Source organism: Myodes glareolus, chromosome 13 (assembly GCF_982192425.1).
Source record: "Myodes glareolus chromosome 13, mMyoGla1.1, whole genome shotgun sequence".
NCBI classification, from domain to species: Eukaryota; Metazoa; Chordata; class Mammalia; order Rodentia; family Cricetidae; genus Myodes; species Myodes glareolus.
Genome location: NC_142038.1, coordinates 34,431,639 through 34,450,300, shown reverse-complemented (window position 1 = coordinate 34,450,300; position 18,662 = coordinate 34,431,639). Strand labels below are relative to the sequence as shown.

Here is an 18,662-nt window from a genome sequence, read left to right as displayed (position 1 = left end):
CTGATCAGCATTTGGACACAACATGGGGGTTAATAATGCCTTGCAGGCATGGTTGCTAGATACACTAGATGTGTGTGCATCCCACGTCCTAAACAATCTTTAACCGCAGCTTTAACCCTGGGATGAACGTGAGCCATCCCATGGTTAAACCATCCTGCCCATGTCTCTAGTCACCGCTAGAGCGGTGAGGTCTTCCAAGCACTTGTAGCGACTATCGTCTCAAAATCTTGATATTTTCTAGGGAAGAAAGAGCGTTGGAATTCTTTGGCACTTCCATTTGTGGGGACCAAACTCTAGAAGAGGGCCTGCTTTGGACGGTGTCCACCCTTCCATCTCCCTGCTTCTCGCAGAGACCTTAGAAAGGAACAGGTCTCTCCGCAGTGAACTAGGGGGATGTGAGAAGGAGTTTGCACTGTCTCCCGGGTCCCATCAGCCACAGCAATTCTGGACACAGATTAATAGAAAGGGGCCTGGAACTTTATCCTCTTCTCCGGGGAGTTGTCGGAAGTCTTCGAAGGCTGCCTGGTTAGCCCCGGGGGTTTACAACTCAGTGCGTTTTCCCTCGTGGTGCTTTGCCTCAGACTTGGGTGCTATCAATCTATCCAGGGATGACGGATGACCTTGTCATAACGACGCCAGTCAAAACATTTTCGGTCCAACTCGGCTCCAACCAGGAGGGAGGCGGTCTGCGTGAGACCCGGACAAAGTCTAAACAGCGCGTTTCCCAGGCTCGGACAAAAGGAGCGGTGGGAAGAGAAAACGAAACGATCAGAAATTAGGAAAGAATGGAGAGTACTTGTTGGGAATGGTGACTGTTAAATAAATTGGGTTGTTTGCGGAAAGATAAATGCCACCCCCCACTTTAAGGTGTGGAGAGAACCCCGGCCAGGAGAAAGCCCCGGAGTTGGGAGTTGGCCAGTTTCACACACTTTGTCACTGTCCTCTGCCACCGAGTACTATGAATGCCAGAAAGCCAAGAGTTTGTGGCGAGTGCCTAATGGGTGGACCCCAGATCACGCATGGTGGAGCTGCTGCAGCGGCTCAAAGCTCTGGGAGATGGCGTGGTAGGGTGGCTGCGCTTGCCTCCTGTACCACTAACGCTAGAATTTAATTAAGAAGCTCGTATTTGACCCCCTGGCAGGTCTCCGGAGCAGCTGAGGCATAGGTGTAACTCAATAGACACTGGTAAAGCTCCAGGTGCCATCAAGCAAAAGCGGAGAATCCTGAAAGGCAAGCCTGGAATGAGGGTGCTTGAGGCTCCGTCGCAGCTTCCTCTCTTCCCTGGCCTGGAGGGAGTCCTGGTCAGTACCGGCTTGTCCTTTGGAGACCCTGACTCCCAAATCCTCCTGCTGGGCTCGGGCTGTAGACTGAGGATTTCACGCCAGCGCACAGCGTGCCCCGCCTCGCCCCCCAACTTTTCTCTCCGGAGGATTTATGTTAGGGATTGCTTGGCGGGCGAGTCAACTCTGGCACCCAACAGCATTCCAGGAAAATCTGAACCCGGCTAAAACGCAAACTCGCTCAGGGGACTAGGTCTACGCCCCCCCTCCCCCACGGTGTGCTCGGCTTCCACAACAGACACCAGCTGACCCAGAGGTGCCAGCCTGGTTTGTGCTTTTTCAGTGCTTTCGGCCGTTAGGCGTTGAGCCCGCTCTTAGAAAAGATACAGTGCGGACAGAAGAAAGACAACAAACAAGTCGGAGACAGCACGTCAAAAAAATAAATTTAAAAACATAGTGTGTGTGTGTGTGTGTGTGTGTGTGTGTGTGTATAACAACAAAGGTGTCTGTGCAGGAGAGGCGGAGACGCACCGGGTGTCTGCGGGTCCAGCCCAGTTTGAACTTCCTTCTTCCCGCTCCCCTCCCCTACATCCTCTTGGCCTGTTCTCTCTCTTCTCTCTCCTCTCCTCTCCTTTCCTCTCTTCTCTTTTCCTCTTCTCTCCTTTCCCCTCCCTTCCTTTTCCCTTCCCTCCCTTCCTCTCTCCTCTTGTCCTCTGCCCAGCTCTCTTCTTTGCTTCCCTCTCTTTCTCCTCTCTCCCTCCCTCCTCCCCAGCTCCCTTCTCTCCTATTCCTTCTCCCCATACATGCGCGTACACACACACACACACACACACACACACACACGCACACACACACACACACTCTCACACGAACGCACACACATGTATTTGGTGCTGTCGTAAAACCCACGTGTCCAGCCGGGGGGCTGCCAGAGCAGAGCCGAAGCTCCGAAGCTGCCGAGCGCTGCTGCCAGAGGCGGCTCGGTCCGGCATCCTCCAGCGCTCCGGCGCTCAGCCGAGCTGCTCTTGCGCCCTCCGCGGGCCTCAGCGGGCTTTGACGTCTTTTGCTGGCATCCCGGGAGGGTTCCAGGCTGCGGGGTCTCTAAGGCTCTCCACCTCCTCCGCCTTGGGGTCATGTAGCTCTCCGGGGCTCCCACTCTCCGGTCTCCTGAACGCAGGGAAGCTAGCACCGGCCGCTGTTCTCGGTTCCCAGGTACGGCGGGGCTGGACTAGGACAGTGAGTCGTGGGCCCCTCGCACCGAGAGGTTGGAGGTCTGGGGCAGGGGGCGGGGGGCGAGACAGTCCCGCCTCCCGGCGCCTGGGGCCAGCACGGCTCCGGCGCTGCGCCACTTCGCCTGGGGTTGGCTCTAGGGCGCTGGCTGAGGGCGGGGGCGACGTCCTGCCTGGAGTTGTGCCGGAAAGCGCCGGGTCTTGGGGTCCCAGTTCACCAGTGTAGGAGCTGGGATCGCAGGCTACCAGGCAGCGCCGGGTGCACACAGTCACCTCTGCGCCGATTCGCCGCTTCCGAGTAAACTTTGCGCCCGGGCGGAGTTGAGAATCCGGGGCCGCGGCCGCGAGCGGTGCTGCCGGAGCCGAGTGGGGCTCTAGTGCTCCACCCAGGTCCCCGCGGTCCTCCCGCACACCCCTCTAGTCCAGGCCAGGGTCTCGCTGACGCTGCGCTCCTCCCTGCTCTCCTCTGCCCCCTCCAGCTCGAAGCGTCGGACATGCTGAAGCCGGGGGACCCCGGTGGCTCGGCCTTTCTCAAAGTGGACCCAGCTTACCTGCAGCACTGGCAGCAACTCTTCCCACACGGAGGTGGCGGCGGCCCGCTCAAAGGCAGCGGGACCACGCTTCCCCTTGGCGCGCCCCAACCCCTGCAGCCGCCACCGCCTCCGCCTCCGCCGCCACCCGAGCGCGCCGAGCCTCCTCCGGACGGCCTGCGGCCACGGCCCGCCTCGCTCTCATCCGTCTCGTCCACCCCGGCTCCCTCCTCCACCTCCGCCTCTTCAGCCTCCTCCTGCGCCGCTGCCGCCGCCGCCGCCGCGCTGGCGGGTCTCTCGGCCCTGCCGGTGGCCCAGATGCCGGTGTTCGCGCCTCTAGCTGCTGCAGCGGTAGCCGCGGAGCCGCTGCCCCCAAAGGACCTGTGTCTGGGCGCCTCCACGGGCCCCGGGCCGGCTAAGTGCGCTAGCGGCGGCGGCGGCGGCAGCGCGGGGGACGGCCGTGGCGTCCCGCGTTTCCGCTGCAGCGCCGAGGAGCTGGACTATTACCTGTACGGCCAGCAGCGCATGGAAATCATCCCGCTCAACCAGCACACCAGCGACCCCAACAACCGTACGTAGCCGCAGCCCTAGCTCGCCCGCTCTGCCCCGGCGAGGGCGACAGCCGGCAATGGTGGAGGAGGCGGGTAGGGTCCCAGGAGAATGACACGGGTGAAGGGTGGGGAATCTTGAGTCCAGGGCGCTGACCTGCGTTACCCACATCACTGTGGCAAAACTTTTCTGGCGTCTGAGAAGAGACGGGTGCCCGGAGTCACCTTGGGCTTCTGCCCCTCCGCTCTCTTCGGACCCCAGCTTCAGAGAGTCTCAAGGCTTTGCCACCCCAGTGGCCCTCCGCCCTCTCGACGCCCAGTGTTCAGGGCCAGGCGGGTACTGGCAGCTGGCGGTCCAGCCTACCCTGATCGGGGCGAGGGAGGGACTCTCGAAGTTTCCAAGGAAGCATGGACACCGGGGTTTGCTTCTCGGTCTTTATTCCACTTTTGGAGTTAACAGTGGCAGCTCATTTTCGGGGCCAGTGATTATCGAGGTCTTGTTTTTCTTTCTTTTTCTTCTTTCTTTCTTTCTTTCTTTCTTTCTTTCTTTCTTTCTTTTTTGTAACAATAGATCAGTTTCTTCCTACAGGTAGGTATTAAAAGTAGGGTTACTATTTATTTAGGCGCTAAAGATAAAAGGGGCAGCCCACAAAATGAGAAGAAAATTTCCAATGTCAGGACAGTGTCGTTCGTTGCGGATCCCCGCATTTCCCAGCAATCCTTGATCCTGCAGATGTTTGCAACCAATGTTGCTTTATTCGTTTTAACAAAAACAGTTTTTTTTTAAAGTTAACAACGATGGCAATTTCATAAAAGGAACATACCTCTTCCTTAAGTTAGCGGTGAAATGACTAACTGCATATCTGAACTCCCCAAAACTTTCTGTATTCACAATTCCAAATGCTTCCTAAGCACAGTTATAGTCTGACATTTTGAAACAAAATCCTCAGTGAAGGATCAAGAATGTGTTTTGATGCACATCTCTACTCGGTAATTTCAAAAATTACCATATGTTAACACCTAAGGTTTTTGACATATGCGTTAATTACACTTTCTAAAAACTTCGGACCGAACCTTATCGCAACTGGGCAGGAGTTACATTGAGAATAGCATTCATCCATCAGTTTTCTTCAATCCATTCTTCATTTGGTTTCTATATAAAAAAAAGTAGATACCAAATATTTACTTCTATTTTAATAAGTTGCTCCCTGCAGAATGCCTGTCACACCATAAAGTTCTTGGTTTCTCACCAAAACGAAACGATATAATTAGAATAGTAATTTAAAGTTTTCTAAGCTGTTGCTTTGATAAACAACAACAAGAACAAAGAAAGAAAACTATGACCATTAGCCTCATAATCGAAGCTTATCACACTTCTTGAAATACTTATTGTGATGGAGCTAGCTATTCCTATCTCCAAAAAAGCAGTTCTGTTTACTATTTCCTTTCTAATGTCTAAAGGTAAATATCGCTTTAAGAAAAGAGCTGAAATTCCAATTTTGGGGTGCATTTAAAAAGACTAGTGTATTTCGGGATTTCAGACCATTTTATAAAATTGCATTGTCTTAATCAAAGATGTGTGTTTCCTCGTGAATTCCTTCCAGATGTTGTCTTACAATCAGTTCTTTTTAAAGTGTGAAATAGAAAACTTGGCAGTAGTTCTTACTGCTAAGCGAAATATAATCATTGCAGATTGGGGACACCTTATCAAACTTCCAGTTACTTCTCTGTATGAAATCTGGGCTGGAAAGGATACTAACTCTGGCTTTGTGTCGTGTTGTGCAAATTTTTACAATGTAGCAGTGAGATGTAAGGTATTTTCATTAGAGACAACATCCACCAATCAGAGAAAGAATTAGGACAGATTACTAATTGACATCTGGGTATGAACCAGTTTGTGATCTAGATAGCTTTCCCCACCCCCTGTTAGAGAGAATGATCCGTGGTTTTATTTATTGCTATTTTGTTAATCGTCTGGTATACTCTTTTGAGTCGAATGGATTGATTCAATGTTCAAAGTGAGGAGAGAAGACAGAGGAAGTTAGATTGTTACACTTCACTCCGCTTGCTAATTAAAGGGACAGTTGGGAGGAAAGTAGAAAGGGTCGCTCTGGGTAATGGGAAATGGCCTCTGGTCCTGGGCAAGTAAACTTAGGACTCTTAAAGTCATGCATTGTGTGGTGTGTTTTAAAGACAGCAGTGACTGGATTTAATCTAACTAGTCATTTCAAACAAACCCCAAATGCAAAGACTTAAAACTTTCCCAGGTGCTTGTAGAGTTGGTGTTTTGGTCCCTTGAAAGACAGAAAACAAAAGCTTCCCCTCATTTCTGTTCTGCATGGGGAGGGGTGAGGAGAGGAGGCGTGCGGGGAGGGTGGGGGAGGGAGGGGACAGAAGGAAGTAGTTTTAATTTCTCACGTGTATTTCTCTCTAAAATTTTTCGTGAAGTGATCACTCAGCAAAGCATCACTTTGTGACTTTGCATTAAAAGCGTATCAAGTGAGCTCTCTTATTTCTTACTAGGCGAAAAAGCTCCTCCTCCGTTTCTCCCCTTCCTTCGGTGGTGATTAGTAAGGCAGGCCACCACGGCTCAGCCACACCTCGAGACTCGGTTGGCGAGGATTGCAGAGGCCACAGCGAATACGCTTGTAGCTCTTTCCTAGCAAATTTTCAAACATGCTGAAGGCAAATTAGCCCAAGCGAGGTCCTTCAGTAGGTTCCTATTATTGAACTGCCTGCGAGTGATTGAGGTCCGCGTGGTCCACCCAAGCTGTCTGGGCTCTGCTGCTGCTCTCTCTCCCTTAGAAGTCGAGGCTGTGTCAGGCAGCACACAGAGCCCTTCTTTGCTGCTGGGTTGCCCGATCCCTGGGGCTCCTTTCCAGTGGCCTCTTCTCAAGTTCTGGGTAGCTGATATGTTTTCTTCCTGAGACCTTGTCAGTCCTCCTGGAGGATGGTGGGATGGACTTACTGGGCATGCACCGAGGATGTGAAGTTAGCGTTCCTTAATCTTGTGAAGACAGCTGGTTTCATAGCGAGAAGGCGGCTGGAAATGAACCTGTTCTGATGTCTAGGCATAGAGTTGGGTCACCTTACACCTTAGCAGTATAGGGGTGCTCTCTGACTCTTCTGAGGTAGAAAAGCATTGCCAGGCAGGGAACCGTTTGCGAAACCGGGGGTGTGGAAGCAGGGTTGCAGACTTCCCTGAAGGCAGCGACACTCTCAAAGGTGTGAGGGAAGGAACTGGGAATAGCGAGGGATTGGCGTTGATGGGGTTGCAGGGAGCTAGTGCTGGGGGCTGTGGGAAACTGGGGAGTGCCCTGGGCTCCGACTTTATCTGAATCTCCCCTCACTTTTTTGTTGGGGGTGCTTCTTGAGAACCTGCTAGCAGGATTGTAGGGCCAAGGAGACACACACTCTGCTCCACTCCCATCCAGCGAATCTGGCTGTTAATGACCAGCAAGCGATTTATTATAGATTTCAGACCTGGTCCCCTGGGGGGAGGGACTTCAGCGTTGGTGTGAGGCCTTTTTTATATTGTTCTATTTTTCTTTTTCTCACGTGTTGTGTGCATTCCCAGCCCCACCTCATAACACACATGATTTAGCTATTTTACATCATTCTTTATCCAGAGCCCTGAAACTGAACATAGAACCATATATTAGATTGAGGTTAGACGAGGTGGCGACTGTTTATTTAAGGTGATAAAATGGTCCATCAGCAGTAATCTCCATCGATATGTGCCACCAGGAGATGAAGGATGAGGGGACAAGCCACAATTAATTGCCCTATAGTTTTGTAGGAGAGAGTGGAGCCAGCCCAGACCTGCTTCGATCTCTTCTCTCTGCCCCTATTCATCATCTTTGCCTTGTATATGGTGGCCTCGTAGGGGCAGAGGGCGGCCAGGTTTATCTCTGTGCAATATTCTCTCGTCCTCACACCCTGGCGTTCTCATTTAATTTATTAATACAGTCACCAGGAGACAAATAAAATCCACGTTTTCTCCCTCCCTCTCCCTCTTTTCCTCCCTCTTTGTCTCTTTCATTGGTCCCTGGGCCAAGTCAGCAGGCTAGGCTGAGAAAGCCCTGGAATTCTGTGTGTTGTTGCCGGGGATTCTCAGTGCATCCCTGTGAGCTGGGTCACCACAATAGGTCCTTCTTTGTGGTGGCTGCCAGGTTTCTGGTCCGCCTAGACTTGCTTTGGAGTTGGTGAGGATGGTTGAGGCTAGGCGATTCCCTGTTCTGGGGAGACGGGCCTGGTGGGTGTCCATTGCGACTGGGTCCTCAGAATACATAGGCAGTCGCCACCCCTGAGAGTCCTTCGTGGCTAAAAGCTGAGTGAGATCTTTAAACCGAATCCTTCGGAGGCAAAGGCATCCAGTCTGCAGAGCATCACTCTTTGTCCACACAGGTCCTGCACAAGGAAAGGCAGGACGTGATGGAGCCCTGGAGAGTAACTCAGAGTGAGGCTCCTGCCCGGCTGGCCGGGCTGCCTAGGACCCTCAACCCACTTTGTCTTCCCCTGGGGGCTTTGAACTCTGGTTGCCAGAAGGTGGCACTCCCGGGACCGATCAATGCGTCCCGGCCCCTCAGGGCTTGGCCTACAGGACCGAGGTCTGCGACCCCGACTGCCGCTGCCTAGAAGTATTTACAACCAAAGCGATACCGGCTCAGCAGGCTCCCAAGTTACTCTGCGGTTTCCTTAAAAGAAGGTTGTGAGAGTAGGAGGGACTTTGCACAGCGAAAGAGTAGGCGATCTTAGGCAAAGCTTTGTGGACAGAGTCCTACGGACGGCCACACTTGCTTCTCAGTTCTTCAGCAGACAGCAAAAACCCTGAAGGGCTTTATGTTTCACCTTCCCTGGAATGAGAAGAGAAATGTTAAAATATCGACTGGTGGCCTGTTTTGCTCCTTTGCTCCGAGGATAGGGTTCATTTAAATAGGGTAAAAACAGTGCATGCGCTTGAAAACATTCCTCCAGTAGGAAGGAGGTGAAATGGGAGTGAAGGATCTCTCTCCACCCAGAAGGCCTGCTTTGGCAAGCTGGTAGCCCACAACCTTCCTCATGGACCCTGGGCAGATGTGCTCAAGAGAGACCTAGATTGCCATAATTCTGTACCCTAAAGTGACATTCACATCATCCTGTGAATAATAACTGTAAACTTGTACCAAAACCCCTGGTTTTAAAGGCTGGAATGCGGTGTGGGGAGCAGTCGAGGATCTAGCTGGCTTCTCCTTCAAACCTTTTTATGTGGGTGTTTGTGGCTCACTGGCTAGAAAGCACTGTTTGCCAACTTGTGACTATTTGTCAATCCTGAGAAAAAAGTTTCTTGTTCAAAACTTCCCCAGGCTCCCCTAGGACTCTGAGACAGGTTAGAAACAAATATCTTCAGTCCGGAGGGATTTTGTGCAGTAGAAATGCTGGAGACTATACATAACTTTATTTTGATGGTGATTGGTCAACTCTTCAGGAAGGAATATTTTTACATTTTTATTAAAACTCATGTTAAGTGAACTAATTAGCATGGACTGGGCTTGGCTACTTTTCCATGAATTTAGGATGTAGTCTTCTAGATTTGGGGAAACCTCAGTTCTTCAGAACTTTACCAAATGCTACTTTGGAAGTATGCTGTAGAGAAAAACAAGACCCAACCACGGAAGCGGGAGTTAGACAAGAGTCAGCTGTCATTCACTCCAAATATTATTGACGTGTGCTTCTTTTCTGCGGGGCAGTGGCTGCAGTTAATTGCTTCTAATCTGTTTTATCCACATGGACAATGTGACGCTCCACAGAGAGAACTGGGAAGCTGATAGGATTTTTGGCATGGGCTCTTAGGTTGTGCATAGTGTGTGGGGTTTTTTTTGTTTTTTTTTTGTTTTTTTTGTTTTTTGTTTTTTTTTTGCTTCTCAGTCTTTACTTACTTGAATGAACCAGAAAGGAATAATCAGCTAAGCATTCCCTGAGGTGATTTATATTTATTTTCATGGGCACACTGCCTTTGCCTTTTTATTGTCATTTTAAAAAACTATTTTTTTGTTCAGGTGGTGAAAAGTCATTCTAATGCGTCTGCAATGTCAGACACATTAAAAATTATGGCTAGTGGCTATTTATTTCCCTATTGTTATACTTAGCTTTCTCAAGTGCAAGAGAGAACCTTCCCTATAACTCTGTTACTCTGTCATGCTGGAGTTCTTCTCGTGGCCCCCAAATGGTTACATCAGTAAACTCTTTCCGTCCTATTGATTGAGTGGTGAGTTGGTGTATAAAATTCTCCTGGTTTTCATTAGTCTTTCTGAATCTCTACATTTGAAGCCTTCTGGACTCAGGCAGACTGAGATGTGGATCTTTGCACTTTCTCTTTTCAGTTTCTTGACTCTTGATCCTGTTCCAATGCTCCCTGAAATGTCTTTTGCTCTCTCTGCAAAAATGGGAATTGTGGTACATAGAGTTGCAGTTTGCTGCAAAGGCAAATGTAAGACACACAGAAGGCGATAATGTTACTGTCGTTTTTGTTTCTACAATATCTTGATTTTGTTTGCTGTTATTCACAAGTAACAGTATGAGAGGCTGAATGAAATATTTGTTCCTGAATTGTTGACGTGTGAATGAGTGTCAATATCCCCTCATCTAGGCCTTAGGGTGAAAGTCTTGAAGAGTTCTCACATTAGCCTGCGTTGCTGGCAGAGGGTGGGTACCTTTGTGTTAAGGAAGGCATATCTGCAGAAACAGGATGCTTCTTGGGGATAGCTGCTAGGAAGTCGCAACCAGCAGGTCTCACTCCTACAGCGGCAGGACACAGTTGACTGGAACCACCTCTAGTGAGAAATGGGATGTTCATGTAGTCAACCATTCTTATCAATCAATCGGCATGTCAAGGGTTCTCGCTCCATTCTGGGTTGTGAAGGAAAATTCTTTACTGATTTGCGTTGTCACGAATATCTGGGATGGTTCTGCAGTTTCAGCGCAGACATGGCACATTCGGAGTGATCTGTGAGGGCTAGCTGCCATGGAGGCAGGGGGCAGGTGCTCAGAAGCCCCAAAGGCAACTCAGGTACCCTGCTGGTGGTCCTGACCATCTCCACCACTGCAGCAGCACCAAGCTCCAGGGGCAGTGCCACAGGGCTCAGCTGCGGGAGGACCCTCAGGGTCCCCAGGGAGGCAGAACTCAGGAGGCAGAGTTGCGCAGGCGGGAGTCCTCTGAGCAGGCTAGCTGCACCAGGGAGTAGACACAGCGGCTCCGCCAGGCCCATTAATAACCCTTAGGCTCTGCGATTCGACAGCATGGTCGCTGAAAGCCTAGCTTCTCCTGTCTGCCGGGCCCTTTCCGCCCAGTTCGAATCAAACAACACTGGGTGTTCTGGAGAGGCGCGCGTGGAGGGTAGGAATCCCCGTGCGTGCGACCTGTCTTCCCTGAAGTGAGTTAGCAACAGCTTCAGCAATAGCGTCACTAAATGAGACAATCCCATTTAACCTGGGCTCGGCCATCTAGGCTGCTCGTCGAATCATTACCCCGATCATTAGAGACCCTTTACCTTGATCCTTAAATTTCTTATCTGGTTTGGCCTCTGGGAAGAACTTGCATGTACAATCACTACCGACACCCCCACTGTCTCCTAGTTCCCACTTATCCTAGATGACTGGAGTCCCTGGGGTGGGCGCTGGACAGAGACTAGGGACGCAGCTCCTAGAGGGCGGGGACTGGGGCTTGCGCTCTGGCGACAGAGTTGGAAGCTGTGGAGTCCAGCGTTTGTACCTGTCACTCCCGCTTTGATAGCCCAAGAGCAGAACCAAATACTCAGGCGACTATCTGAGATAACCGGTTGGACAAGAAGCAGACTTCTGGAGGATGCAAGGATAAGCAAACCCTGAAACGCTGGGGGAGGGCGAAGGCGTAGGAACCGGTGAGGGTTAGAGAAGAGACGCTTAAACGCAGGCAACTTGGACCGGAAGCAAAAGGTGCAAGCGTTAGGAGCCTGGAAAGCACACCTAACTACGCAAACTCAACACTGAAGCCTTGAGTTGATCCCAGCAGGCGTGTTTGAGTGTTGCAAGTTCCCAGGGTGTGTGGTGCGAGTTCCTTTCCGACAACCTATGGTCTTGGCGCCCTTCTGGTGTCTCCTCAACAGGTGGTTTACCTGCTGCAGTTAGGAAGTTTACCCGAGGATCGTCTCCCACCCACCCACCCTCACCCACCCGCGGGAAAAAAAAAGACCGGGTTAACACGCTCCTTTCCCTCCTTCCCTGGTGTCTCCCACAGGTTGCGACATGTGTGCGGACAACCGCAACGGGGAATGCCCCATGCACGGGCCCTTGCACTCGCTGCGCCGGCTTGTGGGCACCAGCAGCGCAGCGGCCGCTGCACCCCCACCGGAGCTGCCTGAGTGGTTGCGGGACCTGCCCCGGGAGGTGTGCCTGTGCACCAGCACTGTGCCCGGCCTGGCGTATGGCATCTGTGCTGCGCAGAGGATCCAGCAGGGCACCTGGATTGGACCCTTCCAGGGCGTGCTCCTGCCCCCGGAGAAAGTGCAGACCGGCGCCGTGAGGAACACGCAGCACCTCTGGGAGGTAAGCTGCCCTAGCTGAACACCTTGCCCTGCAGACAGGGTCCTGGGCAGAAGCCCAACCCCCACCCTCTGCCCCACTGACGTTTAGGGGACTGAGTTCCCCTCTCCTGTGGAGGGCTGGCTTCTGAAGTTCCGGCAGTGAGGAGCCTGTGGGTTGCAGAAATCGGAGCCACCCTAACCTGCTTGTGTTCAAACTGGGAAAGATTAGCTCCTTGGTCTGCCAATCTTTAAGAAAAGGGAAAACAGCCAAGGAGAAGGTAGAGTTACTATTAGAGCTAGGTGACCTCAATGCCAGGTTCCCAGCTCTTTTCTGTGTCTGGAGCCACAGAAGCCGACAGGGGACAGTCAGGGTAATTTTTCAGATGACAACAAGCCTGCCATGATAAGGGAAAGTGCTTGCTTGCTTAATAAGAAGGAACTCCTGGTCCTCAGTGCTACTTAACTGGAATGATGGTGAACACCTATAATCCTAGCACAGGGGGAGGTGGGAGTAAGAAAGTCAGAAGTTCAAGGTCACCCTAACTTATATAGCAAATTTGGGGCCAGTTCTAGGTCATCCAAAACATTTTTTTCTCTTTTTTTTTGGGGGGGGGTGTAAATGCTGACTGTGAGAGACCAAAATATGTTCTAGAACTTTGAAAGTCCCCAAATCCCTTCATGAGTTATATTGTAAATCAAAACTTAAAAACTTGGTTTCCCTTCTGTCAAAGTGAAATTATACAACTTGCAAGGAGGTAGATAATCGAAACACAAGAAAACAGCATTTTGTTTTAAGATAATCCAGACTATTATTTAAAAACACCATATCTGAAAAATTCTGACCAGAGCTTCTTGCTTGATCACTGAGGTCCACTCCTGAAAGATAGAGGATTATAAACAGATAATCCTTTGGCTGATTTTAGCTACTCCACTCATGGGAAACTAGTTTTGAAAGACTAGATACTAGAGGCTATAAGCATAGATGCTGTAAATCTGCAGCCCGGTCAACTAATGAAGGAAGAGTCATCAGAAAGAGTTAGCTGGGCAGTGGTGGCGCACACCTTTAAACCCAGCACTCGGCAGGCAGAGGCAGGCAGATCTCCGTGAGTTCGAGGCCAGCCTGGTCTACAACAGCAAGTGCCAGGACAGCTGAGGTTGTTATAGAGAGAAACCCTGTCTCAAAACAAGCAAACAAAATAAATAAATAAATAAAAATAAAGAAGGAAAGCAAAAGTAAAGAAGTCAGAGTCTTAATTGTCAGGGCCTTATTGTTCAAGAGGATCCTAGGGCTTCAGCATAGGGCTGTTTCAGCGACAGCATGCTTTCTGGTTACACCTGGCTCGATGGCTTGTCAATGTGATCGTTTGTATGGTGAACTGTCCCAACTCACTACATAAAACGTAATAATCCACTTGCATGTCTACTGAAATCCCTTTGACCAGCTTTGTGTTAGGGACTGGAGAGAGTGTTGTGACAGTTACTGTCCAGAAGCCTCATGTGACTACTGGGGTCAGAGGGCTGAGGCCTGTGTTTGCAAAGTCTCCCTTGATGAAGGAAGAATGTCCCTCAGAGGTGAGGACAGGGCAGTCTCCAAGAGTCGCCCACTCTGTTCTTATCCACAGAGTCCTGGATCCAGGCTTCCAGGGTCCTGATCACTACTAAACAGTCGTTGAAAAGCAGTTGAACATTTTTGTCTTTCTGGATAGAGTTCCTGAGTGAGGGGGTCAGGGGTGGGCATATTTATGTCACCAAATGAGGCTTTCCTTAAAAAAACAAAACCAACAGTAAACATTCAGAAGTTTAATGTTCAGAACAGGCAAGAGGAAGTAAGTGGCCTGGCATGAAACAACATGGAAGCAAAAGTCTGAGCCATTGCCTAGCAGAATGGACAAGTAGGACATAATGAGAGCGCCTGGTTTTGACGCCCTTCCTCGTTGCTTTCTTTCTTCTTCTTCTTTTTTTTTTTTCTCAATAATTCAGTTGTAACCTCCGGTGTTTCACGTTTAGAAAGTCTGTCCATGCACCCTTCATGCTCCAGCAGTGTTATTAAAGACTCTAATATCACATTGTTAAATGTCTGCCGATGCTTCCCAGGGAAACCCGCAAAGCGGTGGTTGGTTTGTGGTACAGTACAGATTTGTTCTATCTGAAAATGTGAAACCGAACGGATCCCGCCCTCTGAGGCTTGTCTATTTTTAGACTTTGGAGAACAAAGCCATAAATGTGAAAAAAAATTCCCATAGTTCATTTTTTTTTTCCTAGAAGGCTTTGAGTGATTGGGCTGTTGGCCTGAAGCCACTGCACAGACAGACTTCAGCAATACATATTAACGTGGAAAGCCATGAAACTTCTCGTTACACTTTTGATTGAGGAAATAATTCTGTCATAATAATAAGACTGTTTTCTTTTCTTGATACTTCCATGGATTTAAAGTGAGTTTCACCTCTTGTTTGGGGTACGTGAGTTGTGTGTATTAGGAAGATGTATAAAGTTAAGTTCTTGATGTTAATTGACCTACTAGGTTTGCGCTTGAATGATCTCTAGGCTCCTACTCCTAGTTCAGAACATAATTAATCTATTTTATCATCCCTCTTTAATAATAATTAGAATGATGCTCATTTGGGGGACTGAAGGGATATTGAAATTTCAACCATGTAAAATGTCTCCTTGAGAGGTGGTAAAAAATTGTTCCTGACTGGGGTGGTTTAGTGGCAGTGACTATTTGTAGTGACAGCACCCTTTTTAAAATGGGGCCTAGACTTTCATTGGTATAATTACTTTTAAAATATGAAGTATGAGTGGCTGGGAATGTAGCTGAGTTGTCAGAGTGCTTGCCTCGTGTGTGTGTGTGTGTATGTGTGTGTGTGAGATTTCCTGAGTTTGATTCCCAGCGCTGCATAAAATTCGGCCATTTTGTGGGAGGTGGAGAGGGATCAGGCATTCAAAGTCAGCCTCAGCTACATAGGAAGTTCGAGGTCAGACGAGGCTGTTCGAGACCCTGTCTCAACAAAACAAAATATTAAAAAATGAATAAATTATGATTTAAAACGTAAGCGTCATGATTTATGAGACATTTGAAACAAGTCATTTTTAATAATAGGCAAGTATAAATATTGAATTGCCCTTCAAATTTTAAACTTTAAGCTTGCCTTCTATCCTGAAAAAGTCGAATCATTGTTTATTTCCAGTAGTGTCCATGACTGGACCACACCACAGATCTTCATAGCAAAGGCTTCACAGCAGTTTTTAATGACTCACAAAATAATCATTCACGTAAATATTATCTTAGACATTTTCTAAGATACAAATTCTACAGCAGAATTTCAGGAAAGTGAATCATGACTCTTTTCATTTTAAAAATCAACCATAAAACCTTCTTCTTCTTAGTCTTTTTTCTTAGTGTTTTTTGAAAAAATGTCTTCATATCTAGAGTCCAATTCTCAGTTCCTGATAGATCTCACCAGGGTAGCTTATCTTTATTTCAGTACAGTAAATGGATTGCTAATTTCCCCCACTCCTGTTTCTGAGTGGATGGTGGATTTTTGTTTCAGTTTACAGTTCACTGTGTGGCTGGCTCTGTTTCAGCGGTTGTGCACAGGGAGGGTTAGGAGAGAAACAAACAGATTCACACTCCTTCAGATTACTCATTAAAAGCTTCATTTTATTCGTAGAAGAACTTTTAAATGTTTGCTGCACATTGCCATGGAGAATTTGTAAGCATGCCGTCACATTGTAGGTTAGTGTCTTCACTGTGTATAATCCCAACGATGCAGAATACAGCAACTTAAAGGAGTAAGACACCATCTTATGATACTGTTCTGCGTGATTTGAATCTTCAGGTATTTATGAGGAGAGCTTGTCTTTTCTTCAATTCTCCCCACATCCAATGATCTAAGGTTATTATTTTTTCCCAGTTGAAAGAGATTAGTAAGTTAAAGCCAAATTTAAAAGACAAAATCCAAATTACTTTTTTTTTCTATTTGGCCAGTTACTTTTGGGATTAGAATGTTAATGTGTTTTGAAAAGTGACAAGTTTAGGTTCTTGAAAACAAAACCATTACAGAAAACATTAAGTGGCTCTTTAGCTACATACATTTATTCTAACGAGACGTGGACACAGGCTTTAGTTCTATTTAGATGTATTGGGCAGAAATCGTTCAGAGAGAGCAGACTCTCCACAGTTATGTCTCAGAGATGGGAGCGAGATAACTTTATCCTAATGTGTTCTCTAATGAAGAAGTGAAAAGGCACATCTGATTCCAACATTTATGAAAACATCATCTTGGTTATTAATGTGCTCTTTTTTCCCCTTGAGAGAAATTAGTCTAGTTGTATATGGTTTCCTCTTTCTGCTTAACATCAGAATTTAATATGACTAGACCTGAGGAATGCACACAGTGTATACTTAATATTCTGCTGGAATAAAATACCAAAGTTTGAAGTAACGTTACAATCTAAGATAAGCTAGAATTATACCTTTCAACTCAAGGTCTGACTTGACAAGAAATTTTAACAACAATGACAAAATAAGTTGTACCCATTTTCACCGTAATTTTTCCCCTGCTAATTGAGATAACGTAGTGGCTTGTTAGGATTACAGTCAAGGTTCTAGAGTGGAGTTTAATTTTATACAACCTGTCTTCCCCTTTGCTTGAGTAAGCCTGAGTGTGTCATTTGCATTCACACTCCGTTTAAAGATTAGCTGTTTTTCTTCAGAAAATCAAGGAGGGTAGCATAATACGGGCTTTTTTGTGGTTTGACTTTGTGCCATAATATTTTAGACATAATAAGGGTTCTGCTTAAAGTAAAGGATCTAATTTTTAGTATTACTATTTAGCTTGCATCAAAAACTATTAATGAAAACCAGTGTTAAATCTATATTTCATGCTGCTAAATGTTTATATGTCGAAACCATCATAGGCAATTGGTACCAGAAGGAAATGGATTGATTTTATTTTTTTGACTGTGCTGTGTAATTTTTTTTATTAATGACTCTATTATATATATACATATATATATACATGCACACATAGATATATATTTGGGTGTGAAAAAATCATTTGAATCAATACTTTTATATTAAGTTAAGATCACTTAAAATTGTTCAGGGATAATATTGTAACTGTAAATGCCGTGTTTTGTTTTATACACTCTGGCTCATATTGGCCTTTTTACAAGACAGGGAAAGACAGGTTCTATAAATGTTGTGACTGTCACGTTACAGTGAAGTAAAAATCATATTTCAGCCATTTATCACTTAGTCTACTACTCCAGGTATCAATGCAATTATAAATAAGTCAGTTTCACAAAACCCCACTCATTTCTTTATTAAAAGTGAGCTCCTGCCATGGCCTTGCCATGTTTTCAGGCTCGCACCCTAACAGCTGGCGGGCATCCCTGCCTTTGCCTCATTTGATTTGAAGATATCTTTTATAGGGGTGCCCGTTTGATAGAGTGAGAGAGGTTTGTAGTTTTACATAAACTGTAAAACCATCTGCTGCCTTCTGGAATGATTTCCAGCATTGTGTTAAAAAATCAAAGATGTAATACTTCACGTTGGCTCCGACAGGGTCTCTTTTAAGTCCTCTTGGCTTAGGTCTCATATTCTCCTTGGTTTTCCAAATCCCTAAAAGACTTAGCTTAAAAAACAAAACTTTAAAAACCTATTTGGAAATTCTTGCACGGATAAGGTTTCATCTAAGCATAAATTTGACACAGTGTATGTGTCAGGAGTAAATGCCTTATAAAGTTGATGTATTCTGTGCACGCAGGACTATTTTTCTCATTTTATTTATTATTTGGAAGTTGACTTTTTTTTACTGAGAGCATTTTGTCCATGGGAAGAAAATGATTCACAAGTGTTTCTTGCTTCAAAATGGCATTATCTTCTTCTGTCACGTATTAATTTTTATTCCTCTGCCTTAGTAGCAGAATGTGGGAAGCAAAGAGGGAATCTTAGAGGTTGCTCTGACGACGAAATCTCTTCCCCATCATGCATCAGGCCAGCAGGTGATCTGATGGAAACGCAATCCTCAGAGACCCACAGAGGGTGCTGGCTCATTCCCCTGTGCAAATTACAGCAAGTTTTATTGTTTGTGGGGAAGCTGTGTTTCACCTTAGATTCACAGAGAGCTGTAGTGTAGTTTTATGGGTTAAACACGTTCGATCAAGTAGGAAAACCTGCACCTTGTTTAGCTCCTGCAGTAGGGAGGTCCTCTTTTCTCCAGGGATGGCTGTGAGACATTGGTGGTGTGCAGATGTTCTGAAGGCAGTTGTATATAAAATCGGAGCCTGCCTCTCTTTTGCTTTCTCTCTGTTTCAGAACCATCCATGCTCCAAGATTTCATGAGTTCAGACATTCCTTGTGTATTTACACAAGAAACAGGGACTCTGGTGTAAGTACTTAGCATAAAAGCCGGGGAAGCCAGGGACCAGCATCTTTTTTTTTTTCCTGGTGAGCGTTTACCACCTCGCTCAGATAAGTTACAGAATTCCATTATCCAAATTGTTACACATGTGTGACAGAGGTTGACCT

The 18,662-nt window shown here is 47.3% G+C and overlaps 1 protein-coding gene across 2 annotated transcripts in view; it reads left to right on the top strand.

Moving 5' to 3' along the window:
- Positions 1-1,848: 1,848 nt before the first annotated feature.
- Positions 1,849-18,662, top strand: part of Prdm6 (PR/SET domain 6) — a 103,942-nt gene continuing 87,128 nt past the window's right edge. Inside the window, exons 1-3 of one of the 2 annotated variants that reach the window (XM_087896054.1) lie at positions 1,849-2,492; positions 2,989-3,610; positions 11,842-12,149. In XM_087896054.1, the coding sequence (XP_087752180.1) occupies positions 3,004-3,610; positions 11,842-12,149 (915 nt within the window). In that variant the 5' untranslated portion in view covers positions 1,849-2,492; positions 2,989-3,003. Of the gene's footprint in view, positions 2,493-2,644; positions 3,611-11,841; positions 12,150-18,662 lie in introns of those variants that run through there. The other variant, XM_048419386.3, reaches the window with a different exon arrangement.